The sequence below is a fragment of the Apium graveolens genome, chromosome 2, assembly GCF_009905375.1.
Source record: "Apium graveolens cultivar Ventura chromosome 2, ASM990537v1, whole genome shotgun sequence".
Lineage (NCBI taxonomy): Eukaryota > Viridiplantae > Streptophyta > Magnoliopsida > Apiales > Apiaceae > Apium > Apium graveolens.
In genome coordinates, this window is record NC_133648.1 from 2,050,870 (window position 1) to 2,078,509 (window position 27,640).

Below are 27,640 nucleotides of genomic sequence, written 5' to 3' on the forward strand. Positions count from 1 at the left end.
AACACGTTGAGATTTTTGAGTAACGATTTCCTTGACACAAACCCATTTTATCACGTCTAATTAAGTAGCTGTTTCCATGACACAGACCCATTCTATCACGTTTGAATTAAGTAACTGTTTCCTTGACACAGACTCATTCTATCACGTCTAATTAAGTAACTGTTTCCTTGACACAGACCCATTCTATCACGTCTAATTACGTCTCAACGCGTGACAGAAAGGTCTAGATAGTTATCAAAAATATATAATTTGGATCCTTTTTATCGGTTCTAATTACGTCTCAACGTATTAGAGAAAGGTCAACTAATTAAGTTGGAGTGCCGTAAAGTGCGACGAGGGTGCGACGAGGACCACCCAAGCACAGTTGCGTTTCTAGACAAGGTAACATGACTTTTGGTACTATTTAAATGCCCTTTTTATTTGTCCTGCAGGTGAAGTACTGGTGACTGGTGAGTTTGTTATGTCCCCAGATTCCAAATCGGAATACTAGATTATTTTATTAAAGTGGTTTTAGAGTACATTCCATGGAATATGCTGTTTCGTGTTTGAATGTGCATGTGTAATCTACTCCCTCGGTCCCGACCAATTGTTATCGTTTATGAGAGAGTGTCTGACACGCATTTTAAGATGAATATAAAGTATAGTTCTGATTTTTTTTAAAATTTTTATTTTTCTGAATAAAACTAGAATGTTTAAACTTTTATTCAGAAAAATAATTTTTTTAAAAAAAATTATAAAATTATAATTTTTATTCATCTTAGAATGGGTGTCGAACAACATCTAAGAAACGATAATAATTGAGAGGGACGGAAGGAGTATATGGTTGAGGCGCCCCGTACGTTTTTGTTGGTCAATTTCAAGGCTTTATTAATGTCCATAATTGAGTCCTTAACGCTAATGCAAAACCTTAAATACGTAAAACAAAGGATTCGTTTGAACGTGCATGACTATAATTAATCAATTAACCGTATTCAATATATATACTGCATAAAATAATATATTGGGAGGATATAATATACGCAGTTATATTCTTTTTTTTTTTAAATGAAGAATTTATTTTTACAAAATATTCACTTATCTGTGTTATAGGTTAAAAGTGATATACAATATTACGTAAAAATTCAACAGAAAATATTTGATCATATAATTAATATATCAAGCGAGACAATACCTGGTCATATGATTTTCTTCACATGTGATATAATTTATTTTTTTCATTACATGAGTTAAGATCTTCTCGTCCGGCCAGTTCGCCGTTAAAGCATGTACACGTACATACCGTCCTTCGTATCCTAAAGACGACAATCAAAGACCCGATGATAATTCTTAATCAAATCGATTAAGGTGAAAATTTCGCTTGCTTTATTTGTGAGTTCAGGAGGTGCATACATAAAGGACTCAGACATTATTATTATTATTATTATTATTATTATTATTATTATTATTATTATTATTAATCTATCAATTACATAATTTGATAAAAAAAAAGGAAGACTAGATTCAATTAGGGTTTGGCGAACAACAAAACCCTTATGCGATTTAGATAAATAGATTTTAAAATTTAGTTCAGTCTTATTTCACATTTATTTTTAGTTCAAGCTTAATAGCACCTAGGAAGAGAAATATTTTGTTATCTAATTAGGGTTGATTAAATTAAATTGCTAAGACTTGCACGGTTTTATTTTCACGCGGTTAATCGAATTTATATGATTACCTCAATTGGTTCACACTGAATTTAGACCGGTAACATTTTACGGGTGTCAAGTTCGATTTCAGGTGAATACACGCAAATATAGAATAAAAAGTACAGGGACATGACAATGAGATTGTAATAGTCCTTTTATGTGATTAGTCAGGTTCGCCTAAGCCGGTCTAGTTACCTGATTATAAAATAATTACACTTCTTAAACATAACCAGAATTGAAGAATACAAAATTGTAATGAAAATAATTATGAGAGCATTAATTAATATGTTGTCACGTGAGAAGCAATATTTGCAGCTCGAACCTCTAATGTTACTCCCTCCGTCCCGTCTAATTCCTTACGTTTGGTTTAGAAACAGAGGTTAAGAAATACGTATAAAATAGTGGAAAAAAAGGTGGGTAAAGTAGTGAGATCCATTAATTTTTAATATATAAAAAAATATAGTGAACTAAAAGTAGTGTGAAAAAGGAGGAAAAGTGGAAAAATAGTGGGACCCATTGACTATTTTTGGTAAATTTTGAAATTAAAAGAATTGGACGAAATATCCAAAAAAGAAAAGCGTAGAGAATTGAAAGAGACAGAGAGAGTATATTTTATGAACACGCTAGTATGCGGGACCGCCCAGCTAATTGTTAGGTTTTGCGAAGTCTCACATTTCACAAGCAAGTTATTGACCATTTTAATTTTCAGCATCGATGAAGATTAAAGAAAGTCAATTTTATTGACAATATTACATTACATGTGATCGGAAATATTTGTTAACAATTACATAATAGGATGCTTTTTGAAATAATTCCCATTAAATTTCAAGTCTTTTTCGAAAATCAAAATTAAGAGGGCTGTATTCAATCAATATTTTAAATGATTTTAAAGATTTTTAAGGATTTTTAAGATTTTTCAAAGTACATGAGTATTCAATTCAAATTTAAAATCCGGAGGTATTCAATTTGGATCGTAAAAATTCATTAAAATCTGAGTGTATTCAATTTAGATTTAAAAAATTTATCAAAATTTTGGGGTATTCAATTTAGATTTTAAAAATTTCAGTGAAATATGATGGTATTCAAAAATTCATGTATTTTGTTTTATTTGAAAAATATGTGGATTTTGATGAATTCGATAGTACATTTTTTATCTTTTGAAATCTCACCAAAATACATGAAATTTTGAAGTATTTCTAAAAAACTTCATAAAATCATAAAATACTCTACAAGATTTTTTGTCAACTCTGTCAAAATCCGCGAACTTTTAAAATCAACGAAAATCTTGTAAAATCCATGAATTGATATCAATATTTCAAAATCTCAGTTCAATACGCCCCCAAAGTTTTAATTCTGAAATCGGGATATGTAAGTTGATATTTATTGTCACAAATCCCAAATATAATCAATTTGAGTATTGCACAAGCCTACAAAATAAAAAATTATGATTTGTTGCCTGTTTATTTGACAGTAGGAGTACTTTTGTCTTGGAAATTAAACTTACAAAATAATGCATTCTTTTTCCGAGACCAATTAACTATTTGTAACTTATTTGTTTGAAAAAAATTCGGGAACAAGTTAAAAAAACATTTTAAAAAACATTTAACAAAATTATGTGATCAATTTATTTTAAATTATGTGTCAAAGTTAAATATTCGTACCAAACTAAGTTGGGACGGAGGTAGTATATAAATTACAACTATTTTAATAATCAATAAAAAGAATTACATTTTCGTCCAATTATAATTTGCATTTCAGTTAACAAATGTAAGGCTGATGTTTAATAATGTCCATTTTTTGGATGAAATTACTCAAAATACCAATTTTCAAAATATATGACTAAAAATATATTTTGATTACGCATTTTATAATTGGATTAGTATAATACGCATTTGAGAATTGAATATGTAAGAAAATTACTAAAAACATGCATTTTTGTTTGAGTAGTACAATTGAGATACAAATTTGCCAAAATGCGTATTTTAAAAAAAATTGAATACCATTTGACAAATATAAAATATGGTATTCAAATGACAAATACATATCTCAAATATATTTTCAGCGATTCACCTGCAGAAAGGACGTTAATGTGTATTTTCAAGCATATCTACATGAAAAAATTATTATTTTTAATATTCTTTCCAAATGTAACACGCATATTGTACAACGATCACTTCTCCAGTTCTCCCTCTATAAAAACTCAACCAAGTCCAGTATCATTTGAATCTTCAACTTCAACTAATCTCTCTCTCTCTCTCGATACAATCTCTCTCTCTCTCTCTCTCTCCCCCTCTCTCTCTATCTCTCTCTAACAATAAACATGAAAGCAGTTACTGTGACAGACGACGGAGACGCTGACACGTGCAAAACGATCGCCGTGATATCGGGATCATCACCGACCGGCGAGAACAACGAAGATTATGAACAGTACACGCCGCCTTTGAACTTCGCAATGGTGGAAAATGGAATATATAGGTCTGGCTTTCCTGACTCCACCAACTTCTCCTTCTTGCAAACCCTCTCCCTCCGCTCCATCGTGTAAGTTGAATATTTTAACGTACTGTATTATAATAGTCGAAACATTGGTTACCGCTCGTAGCACGTAATTTGATTAAATATCATAATTATGTACTAATACTGTGGATATTTATATATATAAGATGCATTTATCAGTAGTACAAAATTTTATATTAAAGTCGAAATATTAATCGTTCACTTGTAACACGTAATATGATTAAATATCGAAATTATGTTGTTTCTGTAGACTTGTAGTACGCAATTTGATTCGAATAATTTTACTAATACTGTGGATATTTACATTGATGCATTTATCAATTATGTACAAAATTTTATATTAAAGTCGAAACATTAATGTTCATTTGTAGTACGTAATATATCGAAATTATGTTGCTGCTGTAGACTGTAGTATGTAATTTGATTTGAATAATTTTACTAATAGTGTGGATATTTATATTGATGCATTTATTAATAGAACAAAATTTTATATCATGTGGAAATGAAGAATTATTAACAATGTTAGGGTTTTGATCAGATATTTGTGCCCGGAGCCATATCCAGAGGTGAACGCGGAGTTTTTGAGGTCCAATGGCATCCGTTTGTTTCAGTTTGGTGTTGATGGTAGTAAGGTAGTGTTATATGATTTATGCATTAGTGCTGATTACTATAAATCTATAGTTGATAAAATGTCGAGTTATTTACAATAGGTTAATGTACATTTGGGTGAATTGTTAAGAGATTATAATAATCGGATTGTTTGGAGTAATTGAATTGCTTTTTAATTACTATGGTACTACTAGCTAGTTGATTTTTGATGTTAATAGCTTCAAGTGTGATGGTGTTTATCCGAGCCTTGATATATGCGAAGTCTAGTTTTGGATAGAGGTGATATATTACGGTTGCTAAACAAGATAGATGGCTTGAGAGGCTAATCTATACTTCTTCGGTTACATTTATCTTCTACTGAAGTATACATTAAGTACTTATTAAGTAAGGTAAACACGGTAGAGAGATTAAAAGGGGGAAGTAAACTATTATATGTAGAAAAGAGCGGTAATTTGGTATTTGGGTGGAGGGAGTGAAATGAAATTATCAACTATCATTAGCTTTAGTGGAATAAGATTATTAAACTAGGGGGAGATTAAATATTTCCTATTTAGATATAGGTGTTTAGAGATAATAAGTAATAACATACAATAATAGAAGTAATTAAGTATAAGTGGTGCACTGTAATACGTAGGAAGCTCTAAGGATCAGATCTTCTTTGCAGTATCTCTATTATTTACTGTCTTAATGGTATTATTGGATGTATTCGTGTATGGAACCATAATTGCGATCCATATAAATATACTATATTTAGTGAAGGTTGATATCTATAATTATTATGTCAACAGTTGATTCACATCAATGGAAAACAAGCCTTTGCATTTACAGTTCCAGCTCTGGGGTTCTTTTAATCCCTATTATTGAACTTATATGGTCATACACTGATGCTTTGTTACTAGCCAAAATTTTAGGAAAGTTTTAATAGACTTTTATTTGATAACATTAATTCGAACTTACACAAATTTTTACTATGTTATACATGTATGACAGGCAGTCATTTTGCTTTCATTATCTTACTGTATTTTCCCAAGTATTCGAATTTTGATTCTTTGACAACATTGTAGGCGTTCCTTGAAATCTAAGTTGACGGGGATTAAGAATGTAACAGGACAGGTTAGTGGTTAAGTCGAGCACTTGATCACCTTAATATGGTAGTAAAGATGAAATATACATTTTTGTTTTCTATTATCATCTATTGTGGTTAGTAGCTAGTTAGTGTTTTGACTGTATCACACTATGTTTCATTGATAACCCCCAAAATCCTCTACCTTTAGTTCAACTAGTATTTCAAATAGAGGAATTCTAAAGATATTTAAAGCTAACTGGATCTCAACACAACTACTTCTATCTTTCAGGGGTATATTTATGCACTTGCGCATGATTATGATTTAAATAGAAATAGATCCATTTTGTTGAAAAATACAGGTTATAACGAATTTAGCTAACTAATTTGAAATATGCGATTTAGCTGATTTTTCAATCAATTCCCAAGTGAGAGGAAAATATATAATCCTAAAAGAATACGTGAGAAAGCAATCAACCAAGAAGATACCTTCTAAATGCATATATTAGTAATATTACCCTTTTTTAGATGGAAACATTTGGGACTTCATAAGGACTTGCCAGTGTCCCAATTGTATTAATAGAGCCATATATAAGATATTTGGTATTATAAATTTACAATTTGAGAATTGATGTAGATATGACCAATTGTAGACTGCACAGCATTACTTGTTGTTTGTGAGAATGTAGGTAATTAGTATATCTTGTCACCGGAGCATTGAATTATTACTGGCATTTTAGGGGAATATCAATAACCGCATGCATTGCAATATTATGTAGATTGATAGGTCAATAACCTTTTTATTTGATTGAGGATTGAATTCTTTTATCATGGTATTGGTCATTGTAGGAACCGTTTGTCAATATTCCAGAGGAAACAATCCGGGAAGCACTCAAAGTAGTAACTGGTATTGCACTCTCCAATCTCCATATTTTGAGTTTTTCTAGCCTGACATGAATTCAAGTTAGTTTTATGATTAATTACTTGTACCACGCCGTGCTGTCATTTCAGATATCAGGAATCACCCACTGCTAATTCATTGCAAACGAGGCAAGGTATGTGTAGTCTGGTTTTTTATAGCCTCACCATCAATATTTGGACACACTTTGTATTTGTAACTGGTATCTGATATGAATCGCTTCTTCAGCACCGAACAGGTTGTGTGGTAGGGTGCCTGAGAAAACTGCAGAAATGGTGCCTGACCTCAATATTTGATGAGTATCAGCGCTTTGCAGCTGCCAAAGCTAGGGTTTCTGATCAGAGGTTTATGGAGCTATTTGATATCTCGACTTTCAAGCATATATCGAAGGAGTTTTCATGTTTGAAGAGGTAAACAACTATATCTTAAAAGACATCGTTTCTTCTAATTACTAGAAACCTTTTGGTTGTTCTTTCCTTAGGATGGATTAAATGGGAAACTTGATTTTTTAGGATGAATTTCAGCTGTGAAGGGACAGTAATTTCTTTCCCTCCCGAGGACAATGATGATTTCTTTTCTCTTCTGGACAATAAGTAGCAGCTTTTCTTGTTTGAAGTACCCAACTCATCTTGCTTTCTACGCTGATCATCAAGTTTACACGATTATTATCAAATATTATAGGATTTTAATTTGTATTGTTTAAGCCTATCAATGCTGACTAAGCTTGACTAGGAGGTTTAGGCTGTAGTTAGTGTATTTTAGTCTTGAATTACACCATTTACTCAATGGTTTTCATAACATGATGTAGCAAATAATTGCAACTTATTGAAAAATATAAGCAGATTGATATAAATAAAGAGTAGCTTTTAACATCTGATTTCCGACTTTAGCTGGAAAAGATCAAGCCTCTGTTTGTGGATAGATACATGCAGCTTGATGAAAGAAGTTAAGTTTATTACTTCCAACAACATTTTTTTATCATCTAGGAAATTCGCACATAGGGTGTTTCAGATTAAAATGTAACTACAGTACTAAGGTGAAACCATGCCAGAGTTAGAGGCACCAAAAGGATTGCTTGACCTTTTCTACAGAACTGTATCTTTGAAATCCATCACCTAAAGATTGTGATATAATGTTATTTTTTCTGGCTTGTCTGTGAAACTATGTGCTTCTGTGTATCTAAGTATGGGCTTGGAAAAATCTTTGGTGGCATGGAAGACCAATTCTTAACTAAATACAAACGACAATTTGTTGAAACGGCTTTTCTTGATTGGGAAAATATATTACCTAAATCATCTTAATATAAAGTGGAATTTGGAGCTGGTTAAGAAGGCATTCAGGGGAAAAGTATGGACGCCAAGGATACGATAGTTGAAGCCTGAAGGAGCCTTTTACTGATGCATAAATTACTTAACTTGTATTAGTTCCAGTAATTTATGTTTGTATTGGATTATATATATTTATTTATTTTTCATTTTTAGTGTCTACAGCTGATTAGTCGGTACATCTTCAATGTCTGTGTTCCTCAACTGTTGGAAGGACATTTATCATATAATGTAGTTAATAATATAGTCGGGCCATTGAGGAACTCGTGATATTGAAGCTTGAGGTGCTTAAGTATTCAATTTTATGCTCTCTTTTTTTTTTGCAAAAATGCAATCAGTACATTACTAGAAGCCGCTGAAGTTCTTTGGAAACATCTTTGGCAGGCTAATGAGACTTCTTTTCTCTGGCTCTCTTTCAGCGATGAACTTCCTGTACGGAGCCCAGTCTCATTTGTAACCACCGGAAAAGGTTTGATTTTTTGTTTAACATGTTAAATTTTCAAGAGCTTATCCATAAACACATCATGAGATGTGTAGAGTACAACTTTCTTGGTGATGTGTTTATGAAAACATGTATAAGAAGCCACCTAGCGACTCCATGGGATTTCTTTTAGTTCTGGCTATTGAATACATTATGCATCATTTGGGCATAGTTTGTGATTAATGATATTTCATTCTTTGTTGAAAAAAAGGTTAACATTTTATATCTAGAAGATCTTTTAGTAATTAGTGTTCAGTTGCTGTTTCTGCAATGATCACAACTATTGAAACATAAATTAAATTTCCCTTCTTCCTTCCTTCATTAACAATAGCTAGATATGTCAAGGTTATATACATTGATGAGGGCTAGATTAAGGTAATAATTGTATACATGGCTAGCAATAGGATTTATGCTATTTCATGAAGTTATCAGTTATCACTTCTGTTACTTGCAAGTAGCAGTTTAGAGATCTTCAGATATGGTAAATACTGTTATAATGCATGTCACTTAACCGGGGTACCATTGTTTTATAAGATCATTTGTTCAGCGGAGTTAGTATAATTTTAACTACCTTACTCTTCCTTCTGCGATTTGGCTCTTGGAGTCTTAGTCCTTCAATTTTTATTTAACTTTTTTTCTCTTGTCATTTGCCATGATTAGTTGTCTCTAATTTGGCTGTTAATCGGTTCCTTTGTTAAAATGCTTTACTAGTTACTAGTTGAGTCATATAAAGTTGGCATAATGCAGTGTTTTACTGTTTTAGCATATAATAACTTCTCTTCAGTACTGTTTCCCTTTTGGCCTGTTAGCTTTGTGAAGACAACTGATATCATTTTTCTTCTAATACCATGGTTTGAGTGTGCTTTGGGGGAGGGAGACAATATTAGCAAGGTGACTTATTTTAATAATTCATAAGAGAATATGTTTTCGGTCTCTTTGTTACACTCAGAAAGCACACTCTTATGTTACAGCAATATGAAATCACAGTTTCAGACTACTCCAAACATCTATGCTGCGATTTGTTTCAAATTCACATCCATTTCTGTAGCTTTCATGGCTTCAAACCGCGGTTCCTTGGCCTGAAATTTGACAGTCGTATATAGCTTCATGTAGTCATCGAACATGAACTTTGGGTATATTTGCTTCTCATCTGTTTCTTTTGCCACCAATGCTTGTGCTGGATAGATAACAGCGTCGTTGCCAGGGTTGTAAAATGAAGCAAGAGACATGCGATTTCCATCTGACTGAGCTATCACTCTGTGAAGCACACTCTTGTATTTCCCGTTGGTGATAACCTATATTTAAGAAATGTTATTAGACTATATAATAAAGTAGCTTGTAATGACAAGCCCACCACAGACCTCCAAAAGATCATGATTTGTTGGTGTAAGTAGTAGTAGTACTTTGTCTTATAAACTAAAGAGAAGTCCCAAATCTCCTCGACGTGGGACTGGGGTGTTACATTGTACCTCTAGTTGATCACCGAGGTTGATCACAATGGAATGACGCATAGGTGGAACATCAACCCACTTGCCTTCCTTGAGGAGCTGTAGACCGCTGACCTTGTCGTCTTGGAATAGCAAGATAATGCCACCGGCATCTGTGTGAGCTCTGAGCCCCTTGATCAACTCAGGATTGGGACATGGGGGGTAGTTGCTGACCTTTGTGCCAAAGTTGGGACCCTTTGTGCCATGAAAGGCTTTCTTTAGGTAACCTTTCTCTAGTCCAAGATTCTCACACAGCAAGTCCAGAAGCTCCTCTGCTAGTTTCTCCAGCTTTCCTGCAAATTCCTTCATCACCTTCCTGTCACACCAAAATGTACACAAGCACATGAATATATAGGAGAATTAACACAACTAGGACACTGATAATAATGCATATAATAGTTATCTCGTAAACTAATTAGTTCAGCTATTATTATTGCGTTCAAATGTATCAAGTGAGTCATTGATTACAAAACGGACTCAAATAAGTCACTCAATTGAAAATTTGTATCAAAAATATCACTCTATCGTTAGCGAAATTCTTAAAAGTATTATATATTGAGTTTCACACATTTTTTATGATGATTTTACATCCAAATAAAAGCTTCCGAATTCTACTATTTTAAATAATATTGTTAGATTTTTAAAATGCTATCAACTATTTATTTTTAATTTTTTAATTTTTTATTTGATATAAATAAAAATAAATGCTATCAGTCCGTTTTGTAATCAGTGACTCACTACGGAGTAATAACCTAGTTGATAATTAACCCGATCTTTTAGATATTTGTACTTGTATCACTACGGAGTAAGTACTCACTACGGAGTAAGTGACCTAGTTGACAATTAACCCGATCGTTTAGATATTTGTACCTGTACTCCTCCTCAAGGTCAGGGATCTCAGAAATGTTTGTAGACGGGAGATGGCGTAAAAAGAAGGTACTCTCCCAGTCCATATCAGTAACTTCTGCTAGGACTCCCTCCAGAGCTTTACTCGCAATCATCTCCTTAAACCTCTGCTCCATGCACTTCTTATAGTGCTCCTTTGTCAATCTTTCCACCGTGTCCATAAGATCATGTGAAATCCCGTGGTTCACGAGCTGCGATAATATAAGTTGAAATCATCAGTTGGATCTAGACAACTACTGAAATGGTAGAATAAGATATTGAGGGTGCATGGAAAGAGTTATATTAGTACCTCAAAGAATCCCCAGTTCTCGCAAGCATCTTTGATACTCTCCATTGTAGATGTTCTCTCTTCACCATTCAGCTTCTCTAAGTTGATGACTGGAAAGTTCTCCATTTCTCTGTGTTCTTTCTCTGAGTGTGTGTAAGTTGAAGCTTATGAAGTTGTGAGAAGGATATGCAGAGTTTTAGGTTCTATTTATAGAGAAGTGAAGTATCAGTAGAAGCATCAAGCATTCAGGGTGTATTCATTTCAGATTTTAAAGAAATGATAATAATTCATGGATTTTAAAAAAAATCGTTGATTTTACTTGTTCGTGGATTTTGACGGAGTTGATAAAAAAATCTTGCGGAGTCTTACAGATTTTGTGGAGTTTTCCGGAAATCATTCAAAATCTCGTGTATTTTAAAGAGATTTCAAAAAATTAAAAATGAACTAGAAAATTCATTAAAATCTACCACTTTTTCAAAAAAAAAAATTCACGGACTTTTGAATACCATCAGATTTTGATGGATTTTTAAAAATCCATCAAAATACCTCTAGATTCCAGTAATCTTTTTAAAATCTAAATTGAATACACTCATATTTTAAAAGACTTTTTCTAATTCACTATTGAATATCATCAGATTTTAAATGATTTTTTAAAATCTAAATTGAATACCTCTTGATTTCAAAAATCCAAAATTTTTCATTAAAATCTTGATTAAATACACTTTTCGTAGATAGTAGAGGTTCAAAGATTTAATAAAAAAAAATTAAAAATAAAACCATGTTGGGTCTATTACACGTTGAATATTTGTTTCATGCTTGAGTGTTGAAAAATTTGTCCAATAATATGATAAGACCCCACTCTGGTAGATAAAACATTCTTGACCATGAGATGGTGGCTGCTGCTGCAACCCCTAAATTTGAATAGTTGAAGACCGGAGAAATTAAAATTATGAAGCTACGCCCGCAAGGTTTAGCTCAGTTGGTTAAAGAGGGGATAATTATTCTCTTGATCACATGTTCGAATCTCACGGGAAGAGAATTTATGATTATGTCTCATGAGACAGAGTTTATCGTTTAAATGCGATTTATCTTGGTTTACGTGATTTGCAGACTATTGCACGAGCTCGTACGGTTTACCGGTGCGCACCCGAAGGTAGCTGCTGCGTGTTACGTACGATGAAATAAAAAAATAAATTAGGAAGCTACCTTGTTGCTCATCGTTTAACAGCCTCTAAAGCATGTTTTTTATTAGTTTTTCCTCGAGAAAACGACATCTGATTTGATCGTATGACCCATGAATATATCGATATTTTCTGTTCAATTTAGACCATGCTTATATCATTTTAGTAGCAGTGAATATTTGACTCTTCAATCCTTGTATCCATCTTTGTAATGTAATTAATACCTTCTTAAACTGATTATTTTGCTTAATGGATTTTTCGTGATTAACTTATATTTCGAGAACTTGTCATTATTTAGGGCAGAAGATGGGGGATTTAATCATTCTGTAACATGAAATAAGAGAAGTGCAGAGAGGATGCTGAGTCAGTTTCCAACTGATGGTCCTCATTTTGATTAACAGTTTCGATTTTTTCTACGCTGTGCTTAGAGCTGACAATTCGTTTGTTTCGTATACTTTCGTGTCGTGTACTTTCGTGTTTCGTGTCATGAATGCTTAACACAAATCCGAACCGTTAAGGATTCGCTTCGTTTCGTGTTCGTGTACCTTCATTTCGTGTACGTTTCGTGTCGTGTTTCGTGTAATTTAATATTAATAATAAAAATAAAGATAAATAAAATATATATTTAAATATGAAATTTTTACTAGTCAAATCTTAAGTCAATAAGTCATAAAGACTCAAGTGCAGTTATGTCTTATGAAATTTAAATTTGAATCTATTTTGTATATATTTTCTGTAAATATTATATGTAAAATATTATTTTAAAATATATGTATTCATATAATTTTAATAAATTTATTTAAATATTTATTTATTTCGTTTACTTTCGTTTCGTGTCGTGTATCCAAGGGTAAACCCAAAATCGACATAAATTCATCTGTATACTTTCGTGTTCGTGTACCAAAAATGTCAAACAAAACCCGTCATTTTCGTGTTGTGTACGAAATTTCCGGCTCTAACTGTGCTCCAGAGATTTTTCAGGAGTGAGGAGAACAGAAGAGATGGGAGAAGAAGAGAAAAGAAAAGAAATAGTAGAAGAAATTAAATCAGTTGTGTGCTCCCGAGTTTGTGTAAAAAAGAGAGAAAGTGGCCGTGAAAAAGAAGACATGTGAGGGGATATTTCCAAATCTTCCCACTTTTGGGAAGAAAGTTTTGGGGGGGGGGAATTGTAGAAAATTTTCTCTTCCGATCATTTCTCTTCTCTCGCCAAAAAACTCGGGAGTACGCCTATGAAGAAAAATTTTAAAATTATATTTTCTCTTCTCTTCTCTTCTCTTCATTTTCAAACTTTGGGGCACAGCCCTAGAGTTCCTCTTATTTCGGGAAAGTAGGTAACCATTTTTACCTACACTAGCAAATAATGTTCGCGAACAGTTCATGTTCGTTCGTGTTCGGTTTGGTTCGATATGTTCGCGAACAGTTCGTGTTCGGTTCAAATATTACCGAATTCGAGTTCAGACAAAAAATTTTGTCCGATAAGCTTATCGAACAGTGTTCGGTTCATTAAGATTTTGTCCGAGTTCGTTAAAAGTTCGTCTGAGTTCGATTCGTGTACAGCCTTAGCCTTACGTGAGATAGAGTTTTCCGGGATCATAAGATTGATATTAACGTCATTCCGGTAAAAGTATGAATCATGTAGATCTCAAATGAGTGACCTCTTTGAGGTCTTGGAAGTAGCTAAAAGATAGAGACTTCTCAAAGGTCCCTAAATTGACTCCCACATGCATTTAATCATTGTAACTTGTAATACATAGATTTATATTTGTATTAAACAATGACATGTTCTAATTGTAGTTTAGTTAACCTCTAAACTCAATTATCGATGTTCATCATGTTTAAGCATTGCTTTTCGATATCTAATTGCTTGCCTTTTGCCCCTCTTGTGTTCTACAGGGTCGGCAAAAGCAGGTATGTGATTGAGTTCATGAAGTCGGTTCGATTCTTTATAGGAAACACAGGAATGATGCATTATGTGGTAAGTTTTCTTTATGAATTCTGAATCACATGCCAGACATGTACATGTTAGTATGCTCGAACGAGCGAGAAGGACGGTACAAATTATAAACGGAAGTGAGAAACTGAACTAGTGACTTATTGTACACATGAAAAAAAATGATAAAAATAATATTTTTTGAGACTAAGTGATATAAAATACATATCTTCAATTTTACCATTCATTTACCCATTCTTAGATTGGATATCTCAAAAAAAAAATTATTTTCTTGTGTAAAAGTGCATTTTCGAAATAATTCAAAAAAAAAAAATTGGTTGAAATACACAGTCTGAGAATGGGTATTCAGGTATAGGGGTGTAAAGGAGCCAAACTGTTCGTGAGTTACTCGAACCTGGCTCGTTAATAATTCGGGTATATACACCCCTATTCCGGCATATAGTCTCAGGAAGCGTATCCATATTTAAAAAAACATGTTAAATACATAATCTGAGATGGCGTATTCCAAATATCCAATCTGAAAAAGGCGTATTTTATCAATATTTTTTATCATATTTCTCAAATTTGATATTTTGATCACTAATTTCAAACAATGTGGTATTTCTGTCCAACATCCTGCACAACACACGGGACATGGCAGTTTATATGTAGTATTAGGACACCTTGTAATGTATCTGTATTGTTGTGCAAGCACATAGAATCAGAGTACCTATAATTAGTGTTGGCCAGTTGGGCGGTCCGTGCGGGCCGGGCCGTGTTAAACAGGGGTTGAGCTCGCGAAGCATGAACACTGAACCGTCACACATAATTTACGAACCGGGCCGGGCCGGGCTCGAATAAAGAAAATAAGACTCGTAACCGGCACTAAACTTCGCAAGCTCGCGTGCTTGTGCAAGTCGTGCGGGCCGAATTTGACGGTTTATACACTTGTAAATTTGCATCATACAAAATTATACCGAATGTTTCACTAAAACCGCGGGCTGGGCTGGGCGGGGCGGTTCAAACCCGCACAATTGGCCGGCTCTACCTATGATAAGCTTGTTTGATAATAAGGCAACATGTAAATATTGTCAACGTTTAACTAATCGATTTTTGAAGCTTGCTTCTGTTATAGGAAAAGTGGTGAATTCTTTAGTTATGAGAATTACTCGAAGATTGAGGAGTTATTTCTCGTTATGTACCTAATTTGGTGCTGGTAGTTGGACCAACGGTTAGACATAGTTTGTGTCGTAAAAAAATGCTCCATCCGTACCAAAATAACGAGCGATACGTATTCCAATGCGCTCGTTAGAGATATTTTTAAATTATTTTTTTTCCGATTTTCTTGTTTTATATGAATATATAGGGCATGTTTGGCATTTAATTAAAAAGTAACTTATTCACTTATAAGCCCGTAAGTACTTATCGACGAGTGTTTGTCGACCTAACTTATAAGTTGAATTTACGACTTATAAGCTGATAAATTAAATGTTAGTAACAATGTATTTTTTCTCAACTTATTTTAATTTTATCATTTTTTTATTAATTTTAATTTAAAAATATATGTTTTTAAATGCTTGTCTAATTTTAAATCCACAAACTAAGTTAATTGTATTTAAACATTATTTATTATAAATTATTTTAATAAAAAAATTATGTCTTTTAAGTAAAATTATTTAAACACTTATATAACTTATATATATTTATCTACTTAACACTTATAAATTACTTATTTTAATATTTTTCAAACGGGCACATAAACCTTATATTTCTAAATGAAATTAAAAAACCGAAAAAATGTTATTTACAAGTATTTTAACGAAATGTGCAAAAAAGAAGTGTCTCGTTCATTTCGGGACAGTAAGTAAAATATGACTTTGCTCTCTTAAGTCCTTGTTTAGTGCTAAACTTTGAATACCCATTGTTTAATTCTTGATCTCTCTTCAATCCAAGTGATGTCAGTAAGATTGCCTTCTAGTTAAATGCCCATTGTTTTGTTATAGTTGAGTGGTTAGTTAACTTATAACCAAATTTAGAAACTAATAGTATATTTTATTAACGTCATAGAGAGCAGTGGCGGATCCGGCCCTGATTTCTCCGGGGGAATCATGTACTTAGTTGACTATATTACGAGTTAGTGGTTTAAGTTCAAATTCTTTTTTCTTTGTCATTTTAAAAATTACTATTTCAAGCCTTTAATATTCAATTTATAACCGAAGGCGAAAATTCAAAAATCCACGATCATAAAACTCTAAATAAACGAAAAATTTACTTACATTATTGATTACAGGGGCACTTAACTTTGTCTAGTGAAGGCACTTTATGAATTAATATAATTATATCTAAAAATTTAATAAATAATTATTAAATTTGTATTCTGTGAGGGCACGTGTCTCCGTTGGGCCCTCCCTCGAGTCTCGTGGACAAGAACGCCGCCGGGGGACCAGGCAGGCACTAAAGGGGTATTAGATAAAATGTCTTAATCTAAATCTTTTGTGTGGATCCCACTCATCTCGCTCACATGGACGACTTGGGGCGGTAAGAAAGAAAAAGTGAGTTACATGATTATTTGTGTGTTAAGATTTCTAACGTGCCTCGAAATTTAATTAGACTCCTTTTTTTAATGGATCAAGCAACTGTTTGCAGGTGTTTTGTTTCAGAGTTTTGAAAGGCTTTGTTTTGGTACCTTTTCAATAGATTCGATAGACTTTCTAGTTTGATGTATTTTTTTATATAAATATGGTTTATAATACAAATGAGTATCTGTTCTCGTAAATCTTGCGATGAACGAGAATCGAACCCAGAACGAGAATCGAACCCAGTATCTGGGACGACAGAGGATAAACTCTAAACCATTTAACCTATCTAACCGTGCTCAGTTTGATGTATATATTTATTTGTACTCCTTTTTCTAGTTTCATGTCGTTCTATATATTTAGGAGCGATCGCGGTGTGAACATTACGATTTTTTCTTCAAATCGCAAATCAAATCGTACATGCAGTTTGAACAAATTTCCAGACCGGAACCTCCGCCCGCATTGCGTAAGTTTTTACTCAACCTCTTCCAAGTCTCTTTTATCATGAACCAAACACTTCTAAAATAATATGAATTTTAATATCACAAAAATTATTAACAATTTACCACAAATTAAAAAAAAAAACTCTATATCAAATTAGGATACTATCCCAAATATTTTAAAAATAAAATTGACATCACCGAATAATTTAAGAAAATAGGAAACAAACCAACATTAAACAATAAACAATATTACCCATACACAATTACAAATTAAATACGAAATTCCAATTCAAAAAACAATAATATTAGATATTAATGAATCACAGTACTCAAAATATTATAATTAAATTAAATATATTGAATACATAAAACAAAAATATTAAAAGTAACCGTACATCGCACGGGTTACAGGCTAATTCCCTCCGTCAAATTGAATAATTTGTGTTTCTCGTTCTCAATTAACAGTTCAGATGCCCTCTTTTAATTTTTGATTTATTATTTGAAACAATGGAATATAACCTTTTTGATTGAATACACGTGAGTGTGTATACTGTATAGGATCTTATTCATAGCCACAGCTCATTTTGACAAATAATGTTTCCTTATAACGTCTTTTGTGTCCAGAATTTAGTTAAACCAGCAACTTTAAAAGAAAATATAGTTCTTTCACAAGTGACTTGAGCATCGAAACACGACAAAATGCAATTATATGCAAAAGAGAAAGCTATTATTCATCATGTTTGCCACTTCATTTTGTAGTGTAGAGTAACAATATGTCGCTCAAAGTGGTCATACTAATTAAGAAAGGTTTATAATTAAGAAAGGTTTATAATTAATCAATCTCGCTATAAACAAATAACGCAATGAAACGTAGTTTTCTGAGAACGTCATTTTTCGAAGAGTAGTATTAAATTCCCCAAAATTCTCTCCCATTTTTTTTACCAAGTTACAAACACATGACATGTTTTAATTTGTGAGCGCATATTAATGCACGCAATGTCTTATATTCCCCCCATGTGTCATGTTTTAATTATTAGATAGTCAAACTGACTAGACTTTGACCGATAATTAAGACAAATTTATATATTATTTTAAAAAGTGAAAGATACATTTTTTAAAAAAATAGATATATTTTCTAATGATATAAGTTTTGAAACTTATTTAATTATATGTTAAGTGTAATTTGCGGTCAAAATATCATAAAATTGATCATACACTAGGCAAAATAAGACATTTAATATGAGATGGAGGGAGTACTGCGTTTAGGAAAGTTGCTACTCCCTCCGTCCCTCCCAAATGTTTACATTTCAGTTGGACGCAGAGTTTGAGAAAAATGATAAAATAGTAAAAAAAAATTCGAAAAAATGAGTAAAATAGTGGGACCGATTAATATTATATGTATAAAGTGGATATAGTGGAGAAAAATAGTGGATGTAGTTATTTTAAAAATTATAAAAACTTTACTACTTTTGGAAAATTTTGAAATGTAAACAATTGGATGGGACATCCAAAAAACGAAAGTCTAAACAAATGGGAGGGACGGGGGGAGTATTTGTTATATGACACATCAGAATCTGAGAAAGTTCTTGGGGAAAAAATTTGAGAAACCTAGCAATTCTCTTTTCAAAAAAATTGCACATGATAAGAAAATTCGCATATCGAATTATGTGATTAGAGTGCTAAGACAAAGTGCCAGAAATTTACATGATTAATAAGTGATCAAATTGCGGAAGAAAGTTGGTTTGTCATGTGTAAATGATGTACTTTACTTGAGGGTCAACAGCCTACATGAATAAGCCACAATACAGTTGAGGGTCAACAGTCTACATGACAATAATACAAAAAAAACTTGATTTTGAATAATGTTTTTCAGCAAATAAACAGACTTACTTTGACTAACCTGGACTCGCTACGGCAAGTGATGGCACATCGAAGCAGTAATGCATACCCTTTAATTAACGCAAGAACTAGGTATACGTCATTTTATACCCTCATCATAGCATCCTTCCACGGTCAGTTTCAGTGGTCAAACTGGATGTGCGTGAACAATATTCTGAAAATTCTACTTTTACGGTAAAACACGATAAAAAGTTCTTCACTGTGCTCAAACAAATGACTTTTCGTTCTACCAAGGATAAAATCTACATCTCATTATCACTCTTTTGCAGGACACTTTCTAAACCAGACATACTAGGTGTGGTTTAGAACAAAAGAACCGGTGTGCTGCATTGATTAATGAACTGGAACCACCCTATATAGTTTATCGTACATCCGCACACTGTAATATATAGAATCTTTCTCTCTCAAATTATCAACAGAGTATCCAAAAATATGCTTAAATAAGAAAGCATGTCTAAGCGTGACATTTAACATATACTAAGCATGTATGCTCCCGAGGTGCAAGGTTTCGAAATTCCTACCTGTGGTTTCATCCTATCTCATTTTCTGTATTATGCAAATAAGCTACAAAAAATAATTGTAACATTATGTTTTCTGTGAAGATCAAGAGCTATTACCTTTCTCTTTTCTCCAATTTCCAACTGCTGTTTAAAGTTGTTGCTGGCGGAATGATTAGAAAATTATTGTGACATCTCCGTAAATTAATAACGGTGGAGAGTCCCTTCATAATGCACACTATTGAAATGCCTGATGGAATAACAGATCATATCACTACCCAGTAGGGTGCCTTCTTAGTCTTCGGAATCCAAAAGCTTGCTTCAAAAAAATGACGGGTACAGTATACTCCATTTATAATTACAGATGGCATCCCTTCGGTATTATTTTAATGCTGTTGGAGAAATAGGAGCTGGTGGCAGATGACTGCCAAAATCTAAAACAGAACAAATTGAGTGATGTCAGTAGAATAAAACATACCATAAGGGTAGGGAATTCTGATGAATATATAGTAGCATATGAGCAACTCAACGTTTTTATAGTGAAAGGCATGATGCATCCTCCGAGGACCACGTAGCTAATATTTTTTACTAGGGAATGAGCACATAGTTAAAGAGCCTAAAACTATTTTTCAAGTTTAAAGATTAACATGTTATTTTTGAAATACTGACTAGAAAGATTTTTACAACAATCGTATGACTTGCATGAAAAGTATATAAAAAATGACTTTTCAGTACTTCAAGAATCAGCAGATAATGCATTAATTTCAATATTAAAAAAAACACTTTAAAAAATTAATAAATACTAGTTACATACGCCACTGACCGGAGATAATAGTGTCTATGCTAACTTGCTAGGTACCATGTACTTGAGAAAATAGAAAAAGTTCAAATCATGAAGACATGGTCAGATATATTTGTGAGCACCATTAAAAAAATAAAAATAAAATAAAAAGATGCAGGGCTCAAGATCTTACAGTATCAATATGTTGATGAGAATCACCTTGAATTCTGCCTTATATCTGTTTTGCAAAATTTGGTAAAAAGAACATCAGAACTATTATGAGATAGAAGGTAAGAGTAACCTTGCAACTGCATAATAAGCAGAAAAAAAAATATGAGGAAAGATGCATGCATCGCCGCTACCGGCGCTACTTATTTTGATTACCTTGCATAAATACAACAAAATTCACTTGGCAGACTGCATATTTTGACAAAAACAAATCGTGTCTTTAAAATAACCTGGAGTAGAATTAATCATCACAAAAAAAGTATGTGGAAATGAGAATCCAAAGAAAGCCTATTGAGTGAACAATTGAAATAATACGAATAGACATTATTTACTTAAATTGATGAAGCACTTACCTAGAGCTTTTACTTATAGCCTACTTGTAACATTAAATGACGGTAGCTACGGCCTCTTATACTACGCTGCCACATATAGCGGAGTGAACCCCGAAAGCTCATCTGCAGTCTTTCCTGGACAAGCCTGTGATTGTATCACATAACAGTATTACTTGGCAAATATTTCTTGCTGCTTTAAACATGGTTTTCAGATATACAGATACACATTATTACCATCTCACAAGACATCTCTGAATACCACGAGATATAGGGCGAATGAAGGATGGATCTCGCTGGGCATAAAGCAAGCCGACCTAAGAAATATTGATACCAGAAAGTCAGAGCCATTCATCTAAACTTGAGGACTATAAAGCATAGGGAGAAATGGAAAGACACATACCTCTACTAATGCAAGAGCTGAAGGATCGTCCAAGATCTCAAGGCTACAATCAGCCAGATAGTTGATCTGTAACAGATTTAAAAATATAATAGAGATGTGTTACTGACCAACTGTGTGTGAAGATCTTAATAGTGCTATGCTCATTCTACACAGAGTTTTGATCCTGCATTTCTATTTATCATTGACATCAAAGGATATTTTCAGGAGCTAACTGGCTGTTTACTTGCACATGTAAGCTACCACTTCTATACTAATCTGTATCCGTGCTTGAGATAGGAAAGATATGTTACTTGAGGCATTGATCCAGATTGGATTCCAGTAACTAAGCTTCCTACTTGTATGGGAAATTTGAGACTGAAAAAACACTACTCTATCCACTCCCCGTAATTTAAGTTTGCGACTTTTCTGAAGTCAACTTGACCATTTTTTAAACGATAATTTGATTTATTTTCTATGATACTAATAATGAAATTATAACCATTAGATACTAATTTTATGAGCTGTAGTGTCTTTAGTTGTTTAAACTATAAAGAATTAAAAAAATGGGGGTATAAAGAGTATTAACTTATATGATAAAATGGCATTTAAGTGTCAAACATTTATCTTTAAGGAAATAATTAATTCTCACAAAATCTTGAATAAAAAGAATGCACGAGTATACTACATTTTGTACAGAGAAAAAAAAAGTAACAAAAAGTTATGATGTTGAAATCGTGAAGAAAAGTTACCCCAAATTCCGTGCTAACTAGAGACTGAACAAAGTCTAGTAGTTGAAGCTTGGCCCACTGTGTGAGTGACTCAGTGTTGCTTGCAGGTGGAGGGTGTCTCCAAGGGGCTCCAAACCGCAGTTTATCTTTTGAAACCTTACCACTCCGTGCATCAACAGCAAACTTTTGCAAGAGTGACAACGCTTTATCCATGGCAGGATTCACCACTGTTATCTAATAAAACTCACCATAAACACAAGAGACAAATGAATATTCTAGGTCATGGTCAAAGATATATATTCATAATTATGTATCATATATACGCGTGCGCGCATACAGGAAAGGACAAAGAGTTGTAGATACATCACAAAAGTTTCATGACAGCGGAAAAACCAGAAATTTTGTCAAAAACAGTTCTTTGATTATATGAAGAAACTACTCCTTAACCTTGACGATAGAACCTTTATCAAAATTTTACTGCTAAAATATAAGAGAGAACTGTAGGTCAAGATTCTTACTTGCAAATACGCCAAATATGCATCTACAATGTCCTCAAATGTACTGCTCCTATCTTCCATGATCCTGCATTATCATTGACAGAGAATGTAAATGACTCCGAATGATAAGAACAATTAACAGGACAAATAATTGCAATACTGCATAACTAATTCACAGAAGTCCGGATTAAAATTCACAAGGCTTAGCCTAGAGGGAGAAATGCCCCTTTTAATCACAATTTGGAGTCAAAATGCCCAAAATGTCACAATTCAATAAGATGGCCCTTCCTCTCACATAGTAACGCAACTATTACTTGCGTTTTTGAAAAAGTAAAAAAACAGTCTCTTCTTACGTTTTCAATTTTAAATTTTTACTTAAACTAGCATTTGTACTTTTTAATTTTTTTGTACACAAACAAATGCTGTAGTTGTGTTTTCAATTTTTTTTGAAGAAAAGCATTTTGATGTTGCGTTTTCAGAAGACGCAAGTTAAAGTTGCATTTTGTGTGATGAAAAGGGCTATTTTCCTGAGTTGTGATATTTTGGGCATTTTACTTTAAAAAGTGAAAGAAAGGGCCGTCACCCGCCTAGAGGATACCCCCTCTCCTCTTATTAATACGAGGTTGAGGGTTTGACCCCAGTTGAAGCAAGGTGCATGAGTATTTAAATTTCTAAATTGATCTATACCAAAAAGAAGAAAGTGATAGATCTGGCATCAGGCAATAACAACAAATTAGCCTAGAAGACCTTGATCTTATTTGGGATTGCTTGTGCAGTTTAAATGAAATAACTTAAATTTTCTCGACCAAAACAAAATCATCTATGTAAATGAACTTCAGCAAAAAGCTTGTTCTCTACAGGCAGTGCCATCACCCCATTTACAGGATTTTAAGGGTTTAAGTCTTGTCGAAGGTAAAAAGGGTGTGTGAGTTAAAAGGGAAAAAAAATTATGCAGCAGTACTTACTTTTGGTAATAGTTGCTTTGTTTAAGTGCATATAGCTCAAACAGATGCCGTGGGTTTGGCCCTAGAACCTCAACAATCACATTCCACTACAATTTAAAGATATAACATCAAAGTTCAAATTAGCTCTTCACTGGTTGCAACAGAAATCACGCCTATATATTGTCATATTGTTCTATAAAATCGTTCCAACCTCGGCAGGACTGAAATAATCATTAACCATATGCAGTTTACCCTCTTGAGGAGTCCATCCAAAGGTCTGCAAGTTGAAAAAGGTCAGATGCGCTAAGAAATTCAAATTTTATATATCATAATAGACTAAAAACTCCACAGGCCAGCAAACCATGCATGCACAACTTTATTAAATAATATTAAGTACTTTAATAAACATGAGAATATGACGCCCTGATTTCATGTTAATGATGTATGAAAACAATTGAGAAAACATCGACTATGTGGGAAAGCAATGTTCAAAATGAAGCAACTACTTCGGCTTTGAAAAGGACCAGACTGAATTAGCCCTTTTCACTTTATAATTACAGCTGTGAGACAAAATACTGATTGTACGGCCTCATGATAAACGGAAAAGATACTGGTTCATATGTAAAATTTTCTTGATTACCTCTCGAGAGATGAAAATATCTGGAAACCCAAAATCCATAAAAGCTCGGTATGAATAATAGCTGCAGAACATTAATGAATACAAACAATGTTTATAACTGTAAACAAAATGAATAAAAAGAATCACATGATATAACAATTTTAAATAAAAAAACATGATTAAAACGTATACCGGATAATTAATGCTATAACTATGGCACACACTATGCACATTGACAATCTAGGTAACAATATTACCGCCACTTGTTCTAGCATTGTGATATAATTACTTATAAAGTAAAACTCTTGCTCATAAGAAAACACTTTTCTATCAGATAGATCTTTTTTTAAGTAGGGAAAATGGGGATTCATTCTTTCATTCATGGGGTTTAGACTTAGTTATAAAGCTTAACAACTATTTAGGTTGGCTCTTATTTCAGCTTAAAGGGGGGGGGGGGATGCTGGAAACCTTCTAAGCTGCTACGCAGTATCTCTGCTGAGCAAAGGTATAATTTAGTGTTTTTTTTTAATTATTATTTACTGTTTCATGTTCAAGTAATCAAGTTAACTGTAATGTCAGTTCTATTTGTACAATGTTAATCTTGAAAATAACAGTAAAATATAATTAAACATTGTAACAAAAATTATATTAGCAGTGTGGTTCATGTTACAGGTAGAACCACCTGTCTGATTAAACATTTAGCTTCACCCCTCATAATAATTGTGATGTTTAGATGATAAAATTGGAATGGAAATTTTTGCAAACGAGAAATGCATGTATAGGTAGGATGAATCAGAAGCTTCGATTCATTATAGTTATATTTCCATGACTGATGTGCTTGACACGCATAATTTCATTTTCCAACGAAATCACAGGATTATTATTATATTAGGTTTTCATCGGAGCTTCAAAAAGAGGAAAAATGTGTTCCCAGTTTCACATGTGCGGACACGCAGATCTGTGCAAATTTATCTTTGCAATCTTTATATATGCATAGCAAGTTGCAGTGCTGTCAATATGCACTAATATCTGTCCTTTCTATACTTTTCTAGTTATCAAAAACGTCATATATTATTGGTTCCTAGGATAAGTGAAATACAGGAAGAAAGAGTAGAATGGTATGCTAAAAGCGTAAGTAGTAGGGTTTCATTCATATATAAATATGGGTATATGTCTATATGAGTAGAGTTTCCTTTGCAACAACATATTATAATGCTTACACTCTCTTTTTAAAGGATCTTAAATTTCTACAAGTAGCAATGTGCAAATTAAATATTTTCAGAAGGAAATTGGCAATCAAGAGACAAATGGATAGTGTTGTGTGAAAACATACCAAACTTTACTAAGAGAGTACCTAATGTGTGAATATCTCAAATATTATGTTTACTAAAGTGGTCTAATCTAAAAATATAAAGCAACTAAAGGAATTGTCATAAGTCCGTCATACTGACCACTATGTAAAAAATAACAGATTGACGAATTATGGATACCATAAATGCATATAAAAAGACTAAAATTATAATGCGCAGCAACAGAAAATACCTGTCTGACGTCAAAAGAATGACTGGGAGAATTCTTTCATTGGCACCCAAAGCTATTATTCTCCATATCAGACTGTCGTGATACAATGATCCACGGACCATTGTATTATCTACTAATTCGGCATTCTTTAGGACATCAATATTGTTGATCACCAATTTCGGCTGCTCAATTATGGCAAGAAAAAAATGTAGAGAAAGTCTACAAATTAGATCATCCATTACAAATTAAAAACTAATAAATTAACTCTCACGAATTTTTGTAGTTTATCAGCTCATGCTTAAAATCTGGTAATTACTTCAAACTTTACGGTTGTACCTATACATTTTCAACTTAATAATCCTTCTCATGCTATATTATACTAAACGAAAGATACCAAAATATCTGCAAGGCCCCCTTACCTGAAAATAATCAAATTCTGAAGCAGCAGACAAAAGTTCCAATAAAAGACACGGCCAATCAGTAGCCGAATTTGCCAACGACCTCGAAAACCCCCCTTTCTCATTCAATTCCCTAACAGCATTCCCTCTCCACTTCTGCTGCACCTTAATAACCTCCTTCGCCAACCTCAACGCCGCTACAGCTTCCCTATAATACTCCCCCTCCTCAACCCTCAAACTCCTACTCTTCTCCCCCACCCCCAAAACCCCGCCCCTCTCCTCCACATTTCCTCGAACACTTAACCTACGCACTGCATTCTCCCACAACCTCACCCCCGAAACCTCCCTCCTCCCCCCACCTAAATCCCCCTTCAAAACCTCCTTAACTGACGCATTCAAATTATGCCATTTACTCATAGTTCTATAAATTTGATCCGAACTAATCGTGCCAAGTTCAATTCCCTTATACGCCATATTCTCGAGACAACTATCAAGCTGAGATGTCACATTACTAAGCCCTGGCGGTTTACAAACCGACCAAGACGCCCACGGATACGAATGCCCGTGTTTCGGGTGATTCGACTCAATCGATTCAGCTAAATCCACATATCCTGTTACATGAACCCCTTCATTCCACCTCTCCATAAGCCCTACAAAAAAATAAAAAACAAAAACACATACATATAACTACAATTATAATTAAAAAAAAGTTGAATAATTATTGAAAAATTGAATAATTTGGATTTTTCGATTACTTTCGAGAATGAGAGTCGTTTTGCCCACGCCACGCGGGCCGTGGAGAATGAGAGGCTGAGGAACACGGTGATGATTGGCGTGATTGTTGAGGATTGTTTCCAGGAGAGGCCGTGGGATGATTCTCCAGGGTTTGTTTACCATTTTACAAGCTCTGGATTGCTGTTTTGTGAGCTTGAAGTTTTTGCACACCAGGTGTTTGCTGAAATGACTGAGTGAGTAACAGTGTATTGGTGTTTCCTGAATTGTTGGGCTTGTTTAAAATCAGTGCTTTAAAAATTGCAGCGTCCATCTCAACCTTAAAAATCAATTTTTAACACCAACTTATAAGTTCGCATTTAAATTTTATTTAATAATATTAAACTAAGTTAAGTAGTATTAATTTAATTTTAATTAAAAAAATATTTTTTTATCAATAATCAAATGAAATTAATAAACTACAATATTTTGAAGACTATAATTATCAAGTAATATAAAGTAATATTGAATTATTTAAAATAAGAAAGACGTTTAGTTCATTTGATAATTATAAAATCGTTTCGCAAAAATATTGTATTAGTAATAAAATTGTTTTGTTAGATTTCTATATCAATTAAAACAAGTAGTAGTTGCAGGACTAAAATTATACGATGGAATTTCATAACTAAACAAATATAATAGCATTTATTTATTTAATA

General features: G+C 33.2%; 3 protein-coding genes across 9 annotated transcripts; 1 reads left to right on the forward strand and 2 right to left on the reverse strand.

The window, feature by feature from the left end:
• Positions 1-3,844: 3,844 nt before the first annotated feature.
• LOC141706666 (inositol diphosphatase DSP1-like) lies at positions 3,845-9,336 on the forward strand. 5 transcript variants are annotated; one of them, XR_012568873.1, is made up of 7 exons: positions 3,847-4,223; positions 4,738-4,831; positions 6,721-6,778; positions 6,883-6,926; positions 7,019-7,200; positions 8,272-8,399; positions 8,500-9,336. XR_012568873.1 is itself a non-coding variant. In XM_074509448.1 (6 exons), the coding sequence occupies exons 1-6, from the start codon at positions 4,006-4,008 to the stop codon at positions 8,570-8,572; spliced, it is 669 nt and encodes a 222-aa protein (XP_074365549.1). In that variant the 5' UTR covers positions 3,845-4,005; the 3' UTR covers positions 8,573-9,336. The 5 variants fall into 5 exon arrangements, 4 of the variants coding, with proteins under 4 accessions (XP_074365549.1, XP_074365548.1, XP_074365550.1 ...); XM_074509448.1 differs by lacking the exon at positions 8,272-8,399 and having other exon boundaries at positions 3,845-4,223; XM_074509447.1 differs by lacking the exon at positions 8,272-8,399 and having other exon boundaries at positions 3,845-4,223; positions 8,535-9,336.
• A 143-nt stretch (positions 9,337-9,479) lies between these two features.
• LOC141706665 (1-aminocyclopropane-1-carboxylate oxidase 3-like) lies at positions 9,480-11,443 on the reverse strand. Its single transcript, XM_074509445.1, has 4 exons — positions 11,279-11,443; positions 10,954-11,180; positions 10,066-10,399; positions 9,480-9,891 (listed from the first exon to the last, which is right to left on the reverse strand). The coding sequence occupies exons 1-4, from the start codon at positions 11,381-11,383 to the stop codon at positions 9,604-9,606; spliced, it is 954 nt and encodes a 317-aa protein (XP_074365546.1). The 5' UTR covers positions 11,384-11,443; the 3' UTR covers positions 9,480-9,603.
• A 7,610-nt stretch (positions 11,444-19,053) lies between these two features.
• On the reverse strand, positions 19,054-27,239 carry LOC141706668 (uncharacterized). Of its 3 annotated transcripts, none has more exons than XM_074509453.1 (15): positions 26,966-27,239; positions 26,232-26,860; positions 25,834-25,994; positions 24,313-24,373; positions 23,884-23,949; positions 23,694-23,779; positions 22,750-22,813; positions 22,253-22,465; positions 21,525-21,590; positions 21,359-21,438; positions 21,146-21,269; positions 20,949-21,022; positions 20,758-20,802; positions 19,904-20,217; positions 19,054-19,440 (listed from the first exon to the last, which is right to left on the reverse strand). In XM_074509453.1, exons 1-11 carry the CDS (start codon positions 27,105-27,107, stop codon positions 21,155-21,157), a joined length of 1,683 nt encoding a protein of 560 aa, XP_074365554.1. In that variant the 5' UTR covers positions 27,108-27,239; the 3' UTR covers positions 19,054-19,440; positions 19,904-20,217; positions 20,758-20,802; positions 20,949-21,022; positions 21,146-21,154. The 3 variants fall into 3 exon arrangements, with proteins under 3 accessions (XP_074365554.1, XP_074365553.1, XP_074365551.1); XM_074509452.1 differs by having other exon boundaries at positions 19,054-19,449; XM_074509450.1 differs by lacking the exon at positions 19,054-19,440 and having other exon boundaries at positions 19,667-20,217.
• Positions 27,240-27,640: the final 401 nt, after the last annotated feature.

What these genes read in the sequence shown, in the direction of transcription:
- LOC141706665 (XM_074509445.1), bottom strand. Translation starts at nt 11,383, where the DNA reads ATGGAGAACTTTCCAGTCATCAACTTAGAGAAGCTGAATGGTGAAGAG. An exon ending in AGAACTGGGGATTCTTTGAG is followed by an intron (nt 11,181 to 11,278) that starts GTACTAATATAA and finishes ATATTATCGCAG; the next exon opens with CTCGTGAACCACGGGATTTC. An exon ending in ACCTCGGTGATCAACTAGAG is followed by an intron (nt 9,892 to 10,065) that starts GTACAATGTAAC and finishes TCTTAAATATAG; the next exon opens with GTTATCACCAACGGGAAATA.
- LOC141706668 (XM_074509453.1), bottom strand. Translation starts at nt 27,107, where the DNA reads ATGGTAAACAAACCCTGGAGAATCATCCCACGGCCTCTCCTGGAAACA. An exon ending in ATTCTTTTGACGTCAGACAG is followed by an intron (nt 24,374 to 25,833) that starts GTATTTTCTGTT and finishes AATGTTCTGCAG; the next exon opens with CTATTATTCATACCGAGCTT. An exon ending in CATATTTGGCGTATTTGCAA is followed by an intron (nt 22,466 to 22,749) that starts GTAAGAATCTTG and finishes GAGTTTTATTAG; the next exon opens with ATAACAGTGGTGAATCCTGC.
- LOC141706666 (XM_074509446.1), top strand. Translation starts at nt 4,006, where the DNA reads ATGAAAGCAGTTACTGTGACAGACGACGGAGACGCTGACACGTGCAAA. An exon ending in TTCATTGCAAACGAGGCAAG is followed by an intron (nt 6,927 to 7,018) that starts GTATGTGTAGTC and finishes TCGCTTCTTCAG; the next exon opens with CACCGAACAGGTTGTGTGGT. An exon ending in GAGTTTTCATGTTTGAAGAG is followed by an intron (nt 7,201 to 7,302) that starts GTAAACAACTAT and finishes TTGATTTTTTAG; the next exon opens with GATGAATTTCAGCTGTGAAG.